Below are 16,757 nucleotides of genomic sequence, written 5' to 3' on the forward strand. Positions count from 1 at the left end.
ATCAAAGGTATAAACACCATGAATTTGTAACTGTCGGATTCGAGAGGTACTCGGGTGACTTGGAAAATAACAAATTTCTATGTAGATCCCGGTCAGCGTGTAAAGGCACATGCTGAATGCGAAATCGGTGAATAAAGTCGGACACCGAGATCTTGCACTTGAAGGGGGGGTTCTTCACGCATTCACTGTGATGCATCCATTATTCATAAATATGAGAGTCCTACATTCGAAGCTTTGCACGTGAGAGTTCCGGCAAGTTCCATGGCTCCTTAAGGCACAGATGCCTCTAAGAGTGGTAATTTCTGGGATACCCGCAAGTGGCTGGGCTTCTGTGAAATGAGCAATTTTCGGTCCCAAGTGATCAACCAACAAGTGTTCACTGTATAGCTTAGATCTGGGAGTGCTGTTGTATTTCACAGCGTCAATAACCTTCTCGGCTTCACGCAAGTACAAATTGTTTCGAAACTAGACCCACCCAGATATTAACATAAGGAGGAACTATTGGGCCGGGCAAAAAAAACACGAGTGCCAATTTCCAGCTGATATCGCAGTTACTTTGTGTATCACAGATGTTACAGGATGACAGAAGCATCGGCAATACATATATCCGTGGCTCTTTCCTAAAAAGTCACATTACCAAGCACTTCCATGATCCACCCTTGACGCTACTATTGACCCTCGAACACAGAGGCTCTTTCTCATCACCTGCAAGCACCTTATCCTGCCAAAGAATACTCAGAATTGAGATAAATTGACGCGGCCAACATCAATAAGATACACATGTGCATTTAGTAGCACTGTACTTATACCAGGGGGTCGCTCAGCAACACTGGAAACCCTAATGAGGGATATGAACCACAAACTATCGCCCACGTCCACGCCCTCTGCCACGACCGCGCCCTCTTCCCCTTCCAACGGGTTTGCCTGCATACGATATTCACCGTTGTAAGACAGTATACACGATGCATAACTACATAAAAAATGTAAATATAATAAGACAAAGTCTTGAGTACATAATCAATACAACATCAAGACTCAGTCTTAGCTTAATACACAACGTGCTGGGATACAATGTAACAATTCTAGTAAAGCCAAGGAATAAAAAAAGAGTACTAGATAAGACTTCTGACTCAAAGGGTTTAACAAAGAGACCTGCAACAGGTTTCTTGACTTTCACGCGCGGTGTATCGTCAACAAGAAGCGTGTCAAGATTCAAGCTGTCAGGCAAGATATAATATCGAATGTTGTTGCCGCGGACACTGAGATGGTCGAGAGCCACAGGAACCTTTCCCTTCAAAGTGAGCTTCACAGACTTCAAATGCGTATTCATGCTGATATCTACACCTGCGAAAACGAAGTAATAACATCAACGACTCGCCATCGTTTTCGCCAGAAAGCTATGTTTATTACAGAATTCCGCATTTTTCGTACAGTAGCCAAGCTGAATACATTTTATGTCGCTTTTTTAGTAGGAAACTTCGGCATATCCAGCTAGAGTAGAAACTACAGAATGACAACGACCAAACATCGAGGTAATACTTAAAAGAAAAACTAACTGCGTAAGAATCCCTTCATGAGAGACCCTTTACAATATTCCATGGATACCAGGGTTAGCTATCCGTAAACTCCTTCAAACTTCAAAACTGGAAAGGAAAGAAAACGGGGAAGAGGGATACACCAGAAATTCAAAATGCTCTGCTAAGCGCAGACATTGTAACTGGGAGCCGAGTCACCCAATCCCAGGAGAAATTATTAAATAAGGGCGAAATCGAATATGTCTCAGACCTACCTCACCGTGATGTAGAATTAGGGTAAGAAAAAGACGCCATACTAACTTTGAACACATACCTGTGATAGTACCGTGCACAATGGTTCCATTCTTGAGCTCTATCGATACCGTCTCATTGTTCAGTTTCATCAAAAATCTGAAGCCACTCACCCACACAGACTCATCAGGGTCCAGCTATCGTCACTCCCACAACAATTCCACACAAGACTGCCGGAACCAAAACTCCACATTGAAATTCACCCGCAGCCAGCACCTTCATGTAAGTACTCGCATTGTACAATTCACGAGTGAAATCCTAAAACACTAACCCTAAACCAAGAGATGGAACCCAAAAGAACGCGAGGAGAGGAGGGAGCGGCACCTGACGAGCTTCATTGTGACTGATACTTGCTGAACCTGCTGCTAAGCTTAAAAAATGAAAATTGGCCGCTGGTGAGGGATAGCACCGAAGTAGTAAACAACTTGCATCCGAGGAATTGCAACAATCGGCCAGCAAATCCGTCGGCAACCAAGCTCAGCTGCAGCAAACTTGGTTGCAGCGGACTTGGCCTTCATCTTGGCGGTACCGGCGAACGGGTCGGGTCGTGCAAAGCCGGGGGGGGGTGATACCAGATCCCGGTAAAACTTTGGATGAAACTTTATACTTTTTGATTAGTTTGATATTTAATCTCAGGATATAATAAGTTTAAAAACTAGAACAATGATAAACATTCATCCAGATCAGCGTTGGTGCAATTTCCGTCCGCCTCCGTCTATCCTTGTTCGCCTTCGTCCATCTGTGTACGTCTCCTTTCCAAAGCCCTAAACCATTGTACAGAGAAAGAGATTGCTGATCTCCATGGCCGACCTGCGCTTTCACCTCGCTCGTTCGATGCGATTGTGCGCCTTGCAAGCATAATTTCCTCCCCGGGCGATGGTTTGATTGTGCGCTTCCTTCAGATGTTGAAGTTCTAGTCTCTGCCTTATTGAAATGGCGAATGTGAGGAAAAGAACACAGCCTAATGCGCGGAAGGACAGGGGCAAGAAGCGTAAGGTAAAGGAGGTCGGAGAGAAGAGAGATGGAGGCTCGGTTAGGAAACCCAGAAGAGATGAGGAAATATCTAGCGAGGAAGAGGAGGAGCGTATCGGAAATGAGGGGGAGGCGTTTTTTTCCGAGGAGGAAGAAGAGGAAGTGGATTTAGAAACAGCTGATGAGAAGAGGTTGAGAATTGCTAAAGCTTACCTTGATCGCACTCGACAAGCTGCAGCGGACGCCGAGGTACCTGGTCCCTCCCGCTTGTGTTCAAATTTTGTTCTGCTGTGTTGTGTGCACTTGGTTCCATGATTAGCATTCTCTCTTGTCTCTGAGTGTTTGAATTTTGGCAGCCTTACCTACGTCTACATGTGTGTAAACATTATGCTGGGCCTTGCTCCGTTTGAAACAAGTTACTTCTTGCAATGAGTGCCAGAATGAGGAATGTAAATACGTGATATTTTTGGAAGTTAGTTTGCTGAGGATTGGCAGGATAACGTTCATTCTTACTATTGTGTGTTAGGGATTTCTGCGACCCCCTCAATATTGGTTATTTGAACTTTAGTTCACAGTAGAGTGCAGTGTTGTACCACATTTCGGTCAATCAAGAAGCGAGCCAATATGACTTGTGTTTGCTTTTTGTAGGATGATGAAGATGACGAGACGGCAGACCAGCGTATGGGAGCTCGTGATAGCATGGTCGCAGATTTATTGCAACAGGAGCAGCTTGAAGAGAGTGGCCGTGTGCAGCGTAAGATAGCTTCAAGGTAATTTATCAGCTCATTTTGATTACTTGAGGATGATATGAGCTGTTCGTTTTTTAACACATAGACCGATGCTTTTACCCATTTGCAACAGCTTAGTATTGGAATTGGTTCAATTTTCGAATTTTCAATATTCAATGTGCGGTTTACTTGATTGATTCAACTGTATGCTCATTTCCTTTATTATCCCATTCTATTATTGACGTTGTTTGGGTGTTCCCTGTGCTTCAGAGTTGTTCAACCAACTGCTATCCCTGAAGGTAAAGCAGTGGGCCGGAGGCATCGGCAGTCAGTGACGGCTATTTGTATCACGGATGATGACACATTAGGGTTTTCTGCTTCTAAAGACGGAATGATAATTCAATGGAATATCGAAACTGAGCAAAGTGATAAGTATCAGTTGCCTGGCGATAATGTAGCCCCTTCTACTGCCAACGGTGGTCTCGTACAAGGAAGTACAATAAAAAAAACTGACAAGAAGGGTAGTAGACATATACTTTCGTTGGCCGTGAGTTCCGATGGTCGATACTTGGCTTCAGGAGGTCTAGATCGAGCTATACATCTTTGGGACATTCGTTCGCGCCAACATATTCAGGTAACATCTTGTCTCTTGGGCCGTCCAATTACCTTTTTCAACAATATAAATAGGGGCCTATTAGTCTAAGTTTGGGTAACAGAGGCGCGTTCGTGGAAAGGACAATTCATACCATCATTTCCGAGGAATTGGTTATTAAGACTTCCATGTTAAAATTGAGGGCATATGTTGGTTGTGTTAATTGATTGTCACTAGAATGTGATGTTTCATCTTTACAGCTGTGGTAAACATGGCATCGTTTCATTTTCAACGTAAACTAGTATCCTCAACTCCATGTCCAGGGACATCAATTTGTTTTCTGTAGGGTTTTGGGTAATTATGCAGCTTTTTCCTGATCACTGTGGAGAATTTGTCTTATGTGTACAGGCTTTTAATGGCCACAGAGGTGCTGTCACGGGATTGGCATTTAGGCAGGGCACGCAGCAGCTTATGTCAAGTTCCTTGGATCGTACCGTCAAGTTATGGAGTGTGGAAGACCGTTCGTACATTGACACTCTATATGGACACCAAAGCGATGTGATTGCAATCGATTGTCTTCGCCAGGAGCGCATTCTTTCCGTAGGACGTGACCGCACTCTTAGACTCTGGAAGGTGCAGTCCTAGGCCCACATAAGTTTAGTCTCGAGTAGATTGTGGTGGTTAATGACATTGAGTTCTTGCCTTTTTAACTTTTCAAGTGGTGTGTAATTTATGGGCATTGTTTATGTGGTTTTCAAATCTCCGCTTGCGTCGTTTATATTGTGACAAATATTTGTTATATGAATCCAATTGTTATAGGTTTAGAATGAACATCTCGTTACTTAAAATTGGAAGTTTGATTTGTTGGATTATTTACCTCTTCTCAGTGACACCGGTGTGGTTTGTATGACAGATTCCGGAGGAGTCGCAACTTGTGTTTAGGGGTCACAATGCTCACCTTGAAAGCTGTTGTTTTATTACAAATGGGGAGTTTTTATCTGGTTCAGATGATGGTTGTGTGGCTTTATGGAGCACATTGAAGAAAAAGCCAGTGTACATAGCTCATGGCGCGCATGGGAGTACAGAGAAATATCACTTGAGTTTACATACAGATCAGTCCAGTTCATTAGATTTGGCGAACGGAAATGGAAATGGAAACGGTGAGTCTGACTATTTGCAACCCATAGTTCGTTTTGTTCTATTGTTTTTGTTCTCATAATTTTAGCTATTGGAACTCTGATTGTGATTTTTCAAACGACAGATATAAATGCTGGTTGTCCTAGTTTTCGGATAATGAGTATTATGCAATAATATTCATGGCGTAAAGCATGTGTTGAATTTCCTATTGCAGTCTATTAATTTTGACTGAAACGAACGTGTCATGGACGCAGGTCATGTTGAGGAGCACTCTGTCTCCACTGGGACTCGTGGTGCAGAGTCCTGGGTAGGAGCAGTAGCAGTATGTAGAGCTAGTGACTTAGCTGCGTCTGGAGCAGGGGATGGTAGCATTCAACTCTGGGCTCTTAAAGATACGAACCGCATTCTTGAACCTCTCCACAAGTTGCCAGTGGTAATTTACTCCACATTGTTGCGATTTTATATTACAACTGTCTACTGTGGATATGTATTCTGGTTTTCATTCTTTTGCTCCACATATGCTTATTCAGCTCGTTAGAGCCATCTGTCAGAACTGAGTATCAATATGTTGCACCTTGCAGAAAGGGTTCGTCAATTCTTTGGCATTTGCACATAGCGGCCGTTTCCTGCTTGCGGGTACTGGTCAGGTATGTCAGCTTCTTCGCCTGGAATCTTTCTTCGAGTCCTGTCTACTTTCTCAACATTAGGTGCTCTTCTACTTCTCTGCTTTAGATAATCTTACTGAAGTTGTCACAGCAATTAAAGGTAAATCAGGGGACTCTGAGCAAGTCATAAGTTTCTACGTGGCATTGCAGACGTTTCCAACGTGATGTGCGGGTATAATACGCTTTATGTGAACTTGAAAAAGCGTTGCTAATTATTCTTTAATTTCAACCGCAGGAACCTCGAATGGGCAGATGGGGCCGGGATCCAGCTGGAAGAAATGGAGTTATCATGCATTCTATCGAGTTATCATGATTTGTCCAACTGTACTTGTGGCAGTTGCTGTGACCAAACGTAAGTACGTCTATGCCAGGTTTTCCTGCCGGAGCTAGTCGGTCGTATGTAGTTACCTCACAATTTTTGTCTGAGAAATGTACACAAATCACAGATTTATTTAGTTTTATTTTTCAGTCATCGGGAATGCTAGAGAGTAGACAGCTGAGATTATCTGTTCTAGAATCGCAACAGCTCAGCCGAGGATTCTTTTAATTATTAAATTATTGATTTCTTTGCTCATAGTTTATCACAAGTTTGCATCTGAGAATTTATTGCAGCCATGCTATTTAAGTAGCTGTTATTTATTTCTTTTCCGTTGGTTTTGTCTACTAAATTGGTAAATTGTCATGAATGATGCATGTTCCTTTGATAGGAATTTTTGTATATTTAATTATCACTTAAAGAGCAAAAATTGTTTCACATGATTTCAATGAATTTGAAAAATTTAACTTCATGGTAGTTAAACATAATGGATTCAAGAAATGCCATCTATTTAATTTTGTACATGACAACATTCCAAAATATGAAAAAAAAATATATATATATATATATGTAGTTGCAATTTGCAACAACATGATAGCATGTAATTTGCATACCATTTAAAGCTTAGAGAACCTAAGAACCTAAGTCTTTTAAAAGAAATTGATTCATTTAAAACTTTGCAAGATTAGATTTTATACAGAAAATTATTAATGGATAGACACTTTGATTAGAATGTAATCCAACATATAAAAACTCAAGTGAAATGAATGTGAAAGCAAAAAAATTCACAAACAGTATTGTACAACTTAAAAAATGTACAAGACTTTTTTAAAAATTAATTTTTTTAACACAAAATGAAATTTCACATAAATTGATTAACAGAGATGATTTTAAATTCTTTAAGAGTTATTGATGTTTAAAAAAAAAAAAATCTAAATTTGTACAAAAGTAGTGGTTAGTTCTTTTGAAAATTTATACAAATTAAATGTTATTGTATATATATATATATATATATTAGGTCTATTATAAACTTTAAAATTTAATTGATTTATAATTCTATACCCACATTTTATTACAAGTTTAATTAAGACTAATAACCCTCAAATATAAAATTCAATTGGTTTAATCTTTAAATTTATATTTCTTAAAGATCAGTTGATTAAAAAAGAATCAAAATAGTTGTTTACAAATAATGGTTAACATATTCAAAGCACTAATTCAAAACTCTTTTTCCTCCAAAAGAACCAACTCAAACAACAGTTAGTATTCACTCCTATTTATAATTACAATTTTTGCCTTGGATGCAAACATGTATCAATTTTTATACTATTAGAAATTATTTTGATTTTGGATGCATATGAGAAAGAGTTAAGGTGAGAAGTTACATTGAATTTTTTTACCAAGAATAGAAAATCTAACATGAAAGCACCATAGTAGAATTCATCAAAGGATATATCTTTCTAAGGGGGTTTATTTGATTTTAAGAGAATTTGATAAGTTAGCATGAGGGTTAGGTTGAAATTGTATAAGCTCCATCTTTCTCTTGTAGTTTTAGTAAAAACAATGTGTTTGTAACTATTGCCATTAAAGAAAGTGTTGACAATACAAGTAGGTTGTATATAAGAAAGAATATGAGGTCAAACACTTAATCTTATATGCACAAGTGAGAAGCATGTTGTACATTGTGAAAAATACATTTGATATATTAGATTAAGGATTGCCTCAATTGACTAACTTAATGAAGTTTGATAACATAGAAGTTAATAGTATGAGTCTTTATAATGAAAGAATTTAAGGTTGAATTGTAAAATGTGATAAAATAACCACATTTTTTTTATTTTTTATTTTTTATTTTTTTTGCAAGAGTTGATAGGATGTATTGAATGTGGTGCAAGGCGTAATCTAATAAACTATTATAGTGTTGCAATTTATAATGAAATAATGTAAAACAAAAATAAATAAATAAATAAATAAATAAATAAAAATGATTTATAAGAAATATCATAGAAATTATAAACAACTTAAATTGGAAAAATTTACTACTTAGGATTGGTTTAACTCCTTAATAATAGTACTTGAATTTTGGTGCTTGTTCTTTTAGATGAAATTTATGATATAAAAGATACAAGATTAAAAAAAAGTTTTGGTTACAAAACAACAATACATTTGTTTCTATATTGTGTCAATTTTTAAGAATATTAATGTCATAAAAAAAATTGAAATTATTTTTGGAAGTATAGCCTCTAATACAAGGTAGATAGACAAAGTTATTAGAGAATATAAAATTTGAAAGAAAATTCTCTAATAATATAAATTTAAATTTAAAAATATAAACTGCAATAAAGAGTTATTTTTGTCAATATTAAAATTATAATTACTTGCAATAGATTAATACATTTATTTTTTTAGACTTGATTTTTAAAGACATGAGTTTTGGAAGTCAAGGGAAAGATAAAATTATTCAAAAAAAAAATTCTAGTAAAAGAATTATATACATACATACATACATACATACATACATACATACATACATACATATTAATTATAAGTAGACTAAATAATTACATTAGAAAAGCTTATTTTTTATTATTAGATATTATAAATGGATTTTATTGTATATCTTGTGTATTATAATATAAAATTTAAATACCTATATATAACATGAAAAACTTTTTATTTTATGTACCAAATATTGTTAAATGAAAAAATAAGTCATTTTACATGGTTTTTCTATTTAACAATATTTGGTACTTAATATCAAAGGTTTTTCATGTTGTACATAGGTATTTACAAGTTGTATTCTTATTTGTGGTACAAAAAAATATTTTAGTAATTTTTCATTTGTAAAGTTTTTGATATGTTATAAAAATCACAAAAAGCACAAAAATAATTTAAAACAAATTTAATGAGAATATAATCGATTTGTATTTTTTATTCAAAAAAAATTGTAAGTTTAATTAAAAAATATATATTTTTTTAAGATCATTGTATGTACATATTAATTTTTTAAAATCAGCTTATGATAGAAAGGTATATATAAACACTAAAATGTAGAAATATTTAGATAGATGCTTTAGTAATAATGAGCATTTCTAGTTAATAGTGTTTTTTTCATTACTAATTACAATTAGATTATTTAAGCATCTCTAATTATCATAAGTAAATTTTTCTTTTAATGTGTAGCATGCATTCATAAGAATAATAGTCTTACAATACATTAGTATACTAGGAAGATGATTTTAAAGCCTATAAAATTTATAAATTTAACTACATAATAAGAAACATAACATAGATGTTGTATATTAGATTAAGATATGTCACATTTTGTACAAATTATTGTTGCATGATAATTATGATTAATTTTAGAATAATATAAATTATAAGTTTAATATTATAAAAAGTGGCTAAAATCCTAAAGTTAATTTACAAAATATACTAGATAAAAAAAAAAAAAAAAAAAAAATGTAATAGAAAGGAGGGATTTCTTTTCTATTATTCTTTTGTATAAAAACTAACATTGATGTAAATTTCTTTGGATTAATTTTCTCAAAATTTTAGTTAATCAATTATTACATTCTTTTTTATATTTTTTTATATTTTTTCTAATTAGTCTAATAATATGAATAACTATTATATGCTAGCTTTTGTAGCATTAAAAATCTAAATAAATATGATTATATATATACAAAATCTAAAATCTGTATTTCTAAATTACATCCATTTGTATGAGAGCTCGTTTAGTAAAAAAAAAAAGAAAAAAGAAAGAAAAAAAAAAAGAAGTTAGGTAGTTTTGATACATTTGAAAAACTAACAACTTAAGAAGTTTTTTTTAGATATTTATGTAAATTTGATCCATATTTAGAAAAGATGCTCTTCAAATTAGAAAAAAAAATAATTTAAATTCATTTAGTAGAAGCATACTTACAAGAAAGAGTAAAAATTAAGTCTTAGTCAACTTCAATAGATTTGTAATCATTGAAAACAAAAAAAACATTGCCAAAATTCATCCTACACTTCTCTATAAAATTATGAAGACAACAATAAAATATTTGTAGTTAGGACAATAAGAACTCAATAAAAATATTGATATTTTTTAAAGAAGAAGAAATAAAAAAAATAAAAAAATAATGTAGTAATTATTATTTATTAAACTCAATATTTAAAAATCAATAAATGAATAACCACATTTTGTAACATTTTGTAACATATTTCAAATTGTGGTTAAAGAGTTCTAATACATGCACGATTTTAATTGTTAATGAACATTATAAGGTTTGGAAGATATGAATGTCACACACAATTTACTTATACTTTCACACATTAGTACAAAAGTTAGTCAAAAAAATAAATAAATAAATAAATAAATAACTTCCTCTATTTGATCTAAACTACAATACTTATCTAGAATGTTCAAAATGTTGTATACACACACACACAAAATTTAAAAGGCTGAGGCTACAAGCACACCCTAACTTGCTACAAGCACACCTAATTTTATATGTGCACACCCAAAACACGTGGAGCGTTATAATGAGGATCTTGCTCGGGCGTTGCCTTTAATAGTAGGATGTGAGAAGTTGTTCTGATCTGCAGCACGACACATTTTTTAAAACTTTTTGCAGTGGAATAACACACAAAGCAAACTGCTCGTCAATAAGTTCACACATGTAGCTAGTACATCAATACCTCCCAACACCCTTCGCAACAACCTTTCTGCTTTAGGCCAAAGTCGCTTGATGCAAGTCGATATGCCGAAGTGGGTCCATATGCCGAAGTTTTAATTTTCTCTATGTCATGAACGCGCTCTCACACTTTGATCGACAACGTGATAGTTCGATGCTAGTGTTGATCTCTACGATGAGAGGTTTGTATGTATTGGCTTCTGCCAAGTAGTTTCCGACCGAGTAGTAGTCATGTTTTGTTTTTAGCTCCAAGCTGACTTTCAGGACATGCAACACGCCCTTTCCAACTGCGGATGTATTCAAATCTTTCCTACCCTTGATCCTCACGGGAAACAAATCTGGGCACTCCCACATTCCTGTTGTGGGATCCTCGTGTAGACGGTTGGAGAAACTCCATGTCTGGAAGTCCATGCTCTTGTACAGAAGCGCAGTCCCTATTAGACCTCCCTCGCCGGCGTTTGCTCCCACCAGCAACCCCCACACCCCATCGAAAAGCCTCCATGCTTCTGTGGGGTCCCGGAATTGTGATGAATTGTAACCGAGAGGTATGGGAGCAATAGGGTTATAAGGAGCCTGAGCAATCAAACCCAACAGAGGTGGAATGAGGCTTATCCTCTCGCTCGGAAAGCTAAAATGACTCAAAATTTAGTATCCAAAATTCGGCTCTCAAAAGATCGTCAATACAGTTGGCAAAGTTTTTGCTCACCTTAACCCATTTCCTTGGAAGGGGATCAGATGGATCCTCGGGATCGCCTCTCGCTTGGACCTGTTTTGTTTTCGAAGGAATTTCCAGTGTAGAGAATCACCGAGGTGCCATCGTCTAAGATTGTGATAGAACCTGAAAAGCAGCCATTGGCATCATACCACTGATCGCGCTTCAAGGTTGCTCCCAGAAAATTTCCAGCGGATCAAGTCCTTGGAGATGACATGGTGCCACTTGATGTTGCCAGGAATGGCCGCATCTTAACTTGCTACAAGCACACCTAATGTTTTACAGATTTGTGCTTTACAGATTTTATGTAAAACTAAGAAGTGAACTGAATACAAGTTGCTGTCACCTTGGAAGGATATACACTTGAAAGGTCCTTCTTGTTGTAGTTTGCTTCTCGGTATTTAATCGTTGCTAGCCTTGGCTGACGTCCTGTGAAACGACCAATTTGATGTTGATAAAGTAAATAAAGCATTCTATCTATGGCAAAGCAAAGTGACAACTTTACTGGCAATAACCATTGGTCACCTAATCAAGTCATGTGAGGAGATGAAATAGGGAAGAATAGTTTGTGGTAAAATTACACCCAACAATGAATAGTTTGAACACTGTAGATTGCATTAGAACCGTGGCAGCTAAAGGAATCGCCAGTGCCACACTTTCGTACGACACTAGATCATTTCAATGCTGCAGTGTCTTTAACTAGGACTTTAACAGAAATTACTACCACAAGAAACACATGCAACTTTTAATTGTTTCAAAGCATCCAAAACTCTGGCCGTGGTGCTGTGAGCAGGTGCTTTTTTGAAGCGTTTGCGTGACATTGAATGCTAGATTTTTTAACAGCAGTAGTTCCCACATAGTAGTCCGTTTGCTTACCAGATTATCTCCTATTCCATGATGTATCAAAATATGAAGGTTTTGGAATTTCTTGTTGTTCTGAATAGACCAGTAAGGTTTGAATGATGGTAGAATAGTTATCTTGTTGTGGAATTAGAGGAATTGGATACATGCCAAGTTGAGATAGGCATTGGAAATGTTTCTCTTTGGGAAGAAATTTTGTAAATATATCTACTATCATATGTATGGTTGGTATATATTATAATTTGATTTCCTTGGCAAAGATCTTTTCTTTGATAAAATGCTTTTAGTAAAAATCCAAAATATCACTCTAAAAGCAAACATATAACCATTCTTATTGCTTTTAGAATGATATTTTGGATTTTTACTAAAACCAATGGCACTTTGACTATTTGAATATATGGTGGTTGGAGCATGTTGAAGAAATCCAAGTTCATAGAGTAACTTTCTTAACCATATGGTTTCAATTGTAGCTTTTATTAAAGCTATGTATTCTGATTCTGTGGATGATAAAGCTACAAATTATTCTTTCTTGTTGTTCCAAGAGATAACTCCTCTAGCTAGTAAGAAGCAAAACCTAGAGATAGAACAACAGGTGTCCTTATCACTTGCCTAATCAGCGTCAGAATAACCATGTAGAATATCATTGTGAGGTAAGTGTTGATATTTGATTCCAAAATTTAATGTGCCTTTTATATATCTCATAATTCTTTTCAAAGTTTGAATGTGTGTAGAGCCTAGTTTAGAGAGATATTAGACTAAATTATTTATAGCATAAGTACAATCTGGTCTAGAATTAACAATGGCATATATTAAACTGCCAATAACTTGAGAATAGAGATAATCTTAGGAAGTAATGTGGTCTTCATTACTCAAATGAATTCCTATTTGGATTGAGGTACTTAATAGATTAGAATTCAACATATTAAATTCATGAAGTATATTTGTTAAATATTTGGCTTAATAGAGGATTATCCATCCTTCTTTTTGGTTTTTTAGAAAGGCACTACCTAGAGTATAATGGATTTTTCTTTCATTTGACAGATCAAATTTTTATTGTAAAATATCTTTTACTTGTTGAATTAAGAGAATCTTGTTGCTGATAATGATACAATCATCAACATAGAGTGTAATTATGATAAAATCTTTTTCATTTTTCTTTAGTGATAAATTTTTACATCTATTTCTAGATATTGATATTTATAAAGAAGTAAGTATTGATCTAACCTTTGATACTAAGGTCTAGAAGATTATTTAAGACTATAGAAGGATTTATTTAAATTACATACTTTTTTAATATGTGTAGGAGATAATTCTTTTAGAATAGTCATATAGATATCTTGTCATGGACATATACATGTAAATCAATAATTACCTATATGATTACATAAAAATAGGTAAAAATAGATTATCCATAATATCTTTTATAGAAGCTTCATTGATGTTGCTTTGATTTTATAGGTGTCTATAATTGACTTTTTAGGTTAAAAATATAGTCAACAAGTAAGCCATGTGCCACACATGTTGGTAGCTTGAAGAACAAGCTAACTATATGGCATATACATAGAAAACTTTTCTTGTAAGCTAAAGCATATGTCCTGCAAAGTCAATACATATTAGAGATCCTATAAAACATCTCTATATAGCTCTTAGTTAGATAGTATATATAGAAGCAAGAATGAAGCCCTCTTTACTCTTGTCAATTCCTTTCTTGCTTCTAGTCTAGATTCAAGAGTCTAATTTTCTTGCCTTTTGGCAATAGCCATTTTAATTTTTTTTTAATATATATATATTTTATTTCTATTTTTTTACTTTTTTTTGACACAAATTTCTTAAGTTTATGCGACTTTTATAGTCCATGTCATTGAAAAATTGACAAGAATACACTTACAATATTAGAGCTTTGTCTTCTCTTAATTAAGAGTGGTTTACTCCTTTTGATAAGATATAAGCATATCAAAAGTTGTGGATTACCTTCTTCTAAACTAATATTGTTCTTAGTATCTTTTTTGTTTTCAAATCCATATCTTGCAAAAAAACAATTAATCCATTACATTATATGCTTCAGAATTTTGACAACTTGCAACTGATATCAAGTCGGATAATTTTACATTTATTAATCAATTTTTCTCTGGATTATAATATGAGATAAAAAAATTGATGGTCAACTTACCTAATCCTGAAACATTGAGTTAAGCAATTATCTTTGCTGTAAAATATGACAATTGACTTTTTAAATTTTGATTATAGAGTTTGACAAGTAGGCCTCAACGTTTTTATAATTCAATGGCACCACCAATGCCTCCTCAACACATACATTCAAAAGTACAAAATATGCAAATTGATGTGATATGTTTTTAATCTCTTACTTAACAAGAAAAAAAATCATTGTCATCGAGAAGGATTGTGCTTATATTGTGGAGAATCTAAGCATACTATTCAATATTGTCCAAAAAAATGATGCAATTATAAAATGAAAAGTATATATGTCAAAGAAGATAATATATCAAAAAATAAGTTTGTCTAGCTATAATAGGAACCATGTGGCTAAAACCTTGTACAATACCTAATAAAGGTCATATTTTCTATTCAAAACCCTCTTCTTATTTTATATTAAATATTATTTTAGGATCTAAACATTATAAAGCCTCTATCCTGTTAGATTCAAGAGTCTCAACATGTTTCTTAGATAAAAAATTTACTAAAAGACTTAGCATATCTTTAATGAAGAAAACTAAACCTATTCATGTAGAAGTTATAGATGGTCATCTCTTGTCTTCTGGAGATGTTATTCATAAAATTCTTCTTATAGAAGTAATAACCAATCGTCATAATAACTTTGTGATATTTAATATCATTAAATCTTTCTCTAATTCAATCATTTTATACTCATTGTGGTTAGAAAAATATAATCCTTGAGTAAATTGAATTTCTTGTATTTTCAACTTTTCTAAGAGTGTAGCTAATCAAGTAGAAAATTACAAGTCTAGTACAATTAAATGTGTGTTTGTAGGTCCAAGAGCTTTCTTGCATACTGCAAAAGAAGGATCACTTTGTGTCATTTATACCATACCCATTTCTAATCGTGCAAAAACTTCAAGTAGCATTCCAAGCCAATATCAAGAATTTTAAGATATATTTGAAAAAAAGAATATAGATACTCTTCCAGAATATTATTCCTATAAGTACTTAATTGACCTTCAAGAAGGAGTACAACCGCCATTTGGACCAATCTATAATAAAATGAGTTGATTGAATTCAAGGAATATATTGAAAAAAATCTAGCCAAGAACTTCATACGCCATTCCCAATCTCTAACAGAAGCTCTAATTCTATTTGTGAAAAAAAAAATAGATTATTGCGAATGTATATTGATTATTGAGGACTCAAGAAGATCACCATCAAGAACATGTATCCACTACCTTTAATATCTGGACTTCTTAATCAATTGATTCAAGCTAAGATCTATACAAAAATAGATCTATAAAGAGCATACAATTTGGTATTCATCAAAGAAGGAGATGAATAGAAGACTGCAATTTGAATCAAGTATAGATATTTCAAATATATTGTCATACCTTTTGGACTTATAAATGTACGAGTAGCTTCACAAAATCTTATGAATGATGTTTTTTGAGAGTTTTTGGACGATTTTTTTGCCTATTATCTAGACAACATCTTAATCTATTCTAAGAATATAGAAGAATATGAACTTCATGTTTTTCATGTGTTACAAAAATTAAGAGATGCGACTCTATGCCAAGATAGAAAAATGTATATTCTACACTATTCAAGTTGACTTCTTAAGTTATATTATTACAAATGATAGACTTATGATAGATTCTAAAAAAATTCAAATTATTATAGATTAAAAGATCTAAAAAATAATACGAGATGTCTAATATTTTTTGAGATTTGCTAATTAGTATTAGATCTTTATCATAGAATTCTTTCAAGTTGGAGCTTCACTTACACATTTGACTTATAAAGACAAACTTCACTAGAATCAAGAAGCAAAAGTAGCATTTGAAGTTTTAAAGATAGCCTTTGCTTTTGCCCGAATCTTGTATCGTGTAGACTTCTTCAAAATATTCTTTATGGAAATAGATACATTAGACTTTGTTTTAGGTATTGTATTATCACAAATGGGAATAAATAATAAACTTCACCTTGAAGCTTTTTATTCCATAACATTTTCAATAGTTGAGATTAACTATGAAATCCATGACAAAGGGCTTCTTGTAATTGTGGATTATTTTCAAGAATGGC

At 33.9% G+C, this 16,757-nt stretch overlaps 2 protein-coding genes and 1 pseudogene across 3 annotated transcripts; 1 reads left to right on the plus strand and 2 right to left on the minus strand.

The window, feature by feature from the left end:
• Nucleotides 1-526: 526 nt before the first annotated feature.
• LOC112290583 (small nuclear ribonucleoprotein SmD1a) lies at nucleotides 527-2,323 on the minus strand. Its single transcript, XM_024536985.3, has 4 exons — nucleotides 2,151-2,323; nucleotides 1,849-1,925; nucleotides 1,153-1,344; nucleotides 527-924 (listed from the first exon to the last, which is right to left on the minus strand). The coding sequence occupies exons 1-4, from the start codon at nucleotides 2,162-2,164 to the stop codon at nucleotides 863-865; spliced, it is 345 nt and encodes a 114-aa protein (XP_024392753.1). The 5' UTR covers nucleotides 2,165-2,323; the 3' UTR covers nucleotides 527-862.
• A 279-nt stretch (nucleotides 2,324-2,602) lies between these two features.
• LOC112290580 (U3 snoRNP-associated protein-like EMB2271) lies at nucleotides 2,603-6,494 on the plus strand. The gene is made up of 8 exons (XM_024536980.3): nucleotides 2,603-3,047; nucleotides 3,447-3,568; nucleotides 3,797-4,160; nucleotides 4,527-4,751; nucleotides 5,032-5,278; nucleotides 5,510-5,688; nucleotides 5,837-5,902; nucleotides 6,156-6,494. The coding sequence occupies exons 1-8, from the start codon at nucleotides 2,760-2,762 to the stop codon at nucleotides 6,231-6,233; spliced, it is 1,569 nt and encodes a 522-aa protein (XP_024392748.1). The 5' UTR covers nucleotides 2,603-2,759; the 3' UTR covers nucleotides 6,234-6,494.
• A 4,015-nt stretch (nucleotides 6,495-10,509) lies between these two features.
• On the minus strand, nucleotides 10,510-11,826 carry LOC112290415 (beta-fructofuranosidase, insoluble isoenzyme CWINV3 pseudogene; annotated as a pseudogene). The gene is made up of 2 exons (XR_016505918.1): nucleotides 11,625-11,826; nucleotides 10,510-11,491 (listed from the first exon to the last, which is right to left on the minus strand). The product of XR_016505918.1 is annotated as a beta-fructofuranosidase, insoluble isoenzyme CWINV3 pseudogene (transcript).
• Nucleotides 11,827-16,757: the final 4,931 nt, after the last annotated feature.

Source organism: Physcomitrium patens, chromosome 13, assembly GCF_059467195.1.
Source record: "Physcomitrium patens ecotype Gransden chromosome 13, ASM5946719v1, whole genome shotgun sequence".
Lineage (NCBI taxonomy): Eukaryota > Viridiplantae > Streptophyta > Bryopsida > Funariales > Funariaceae > Physcomitrium > Physcomitrium patens.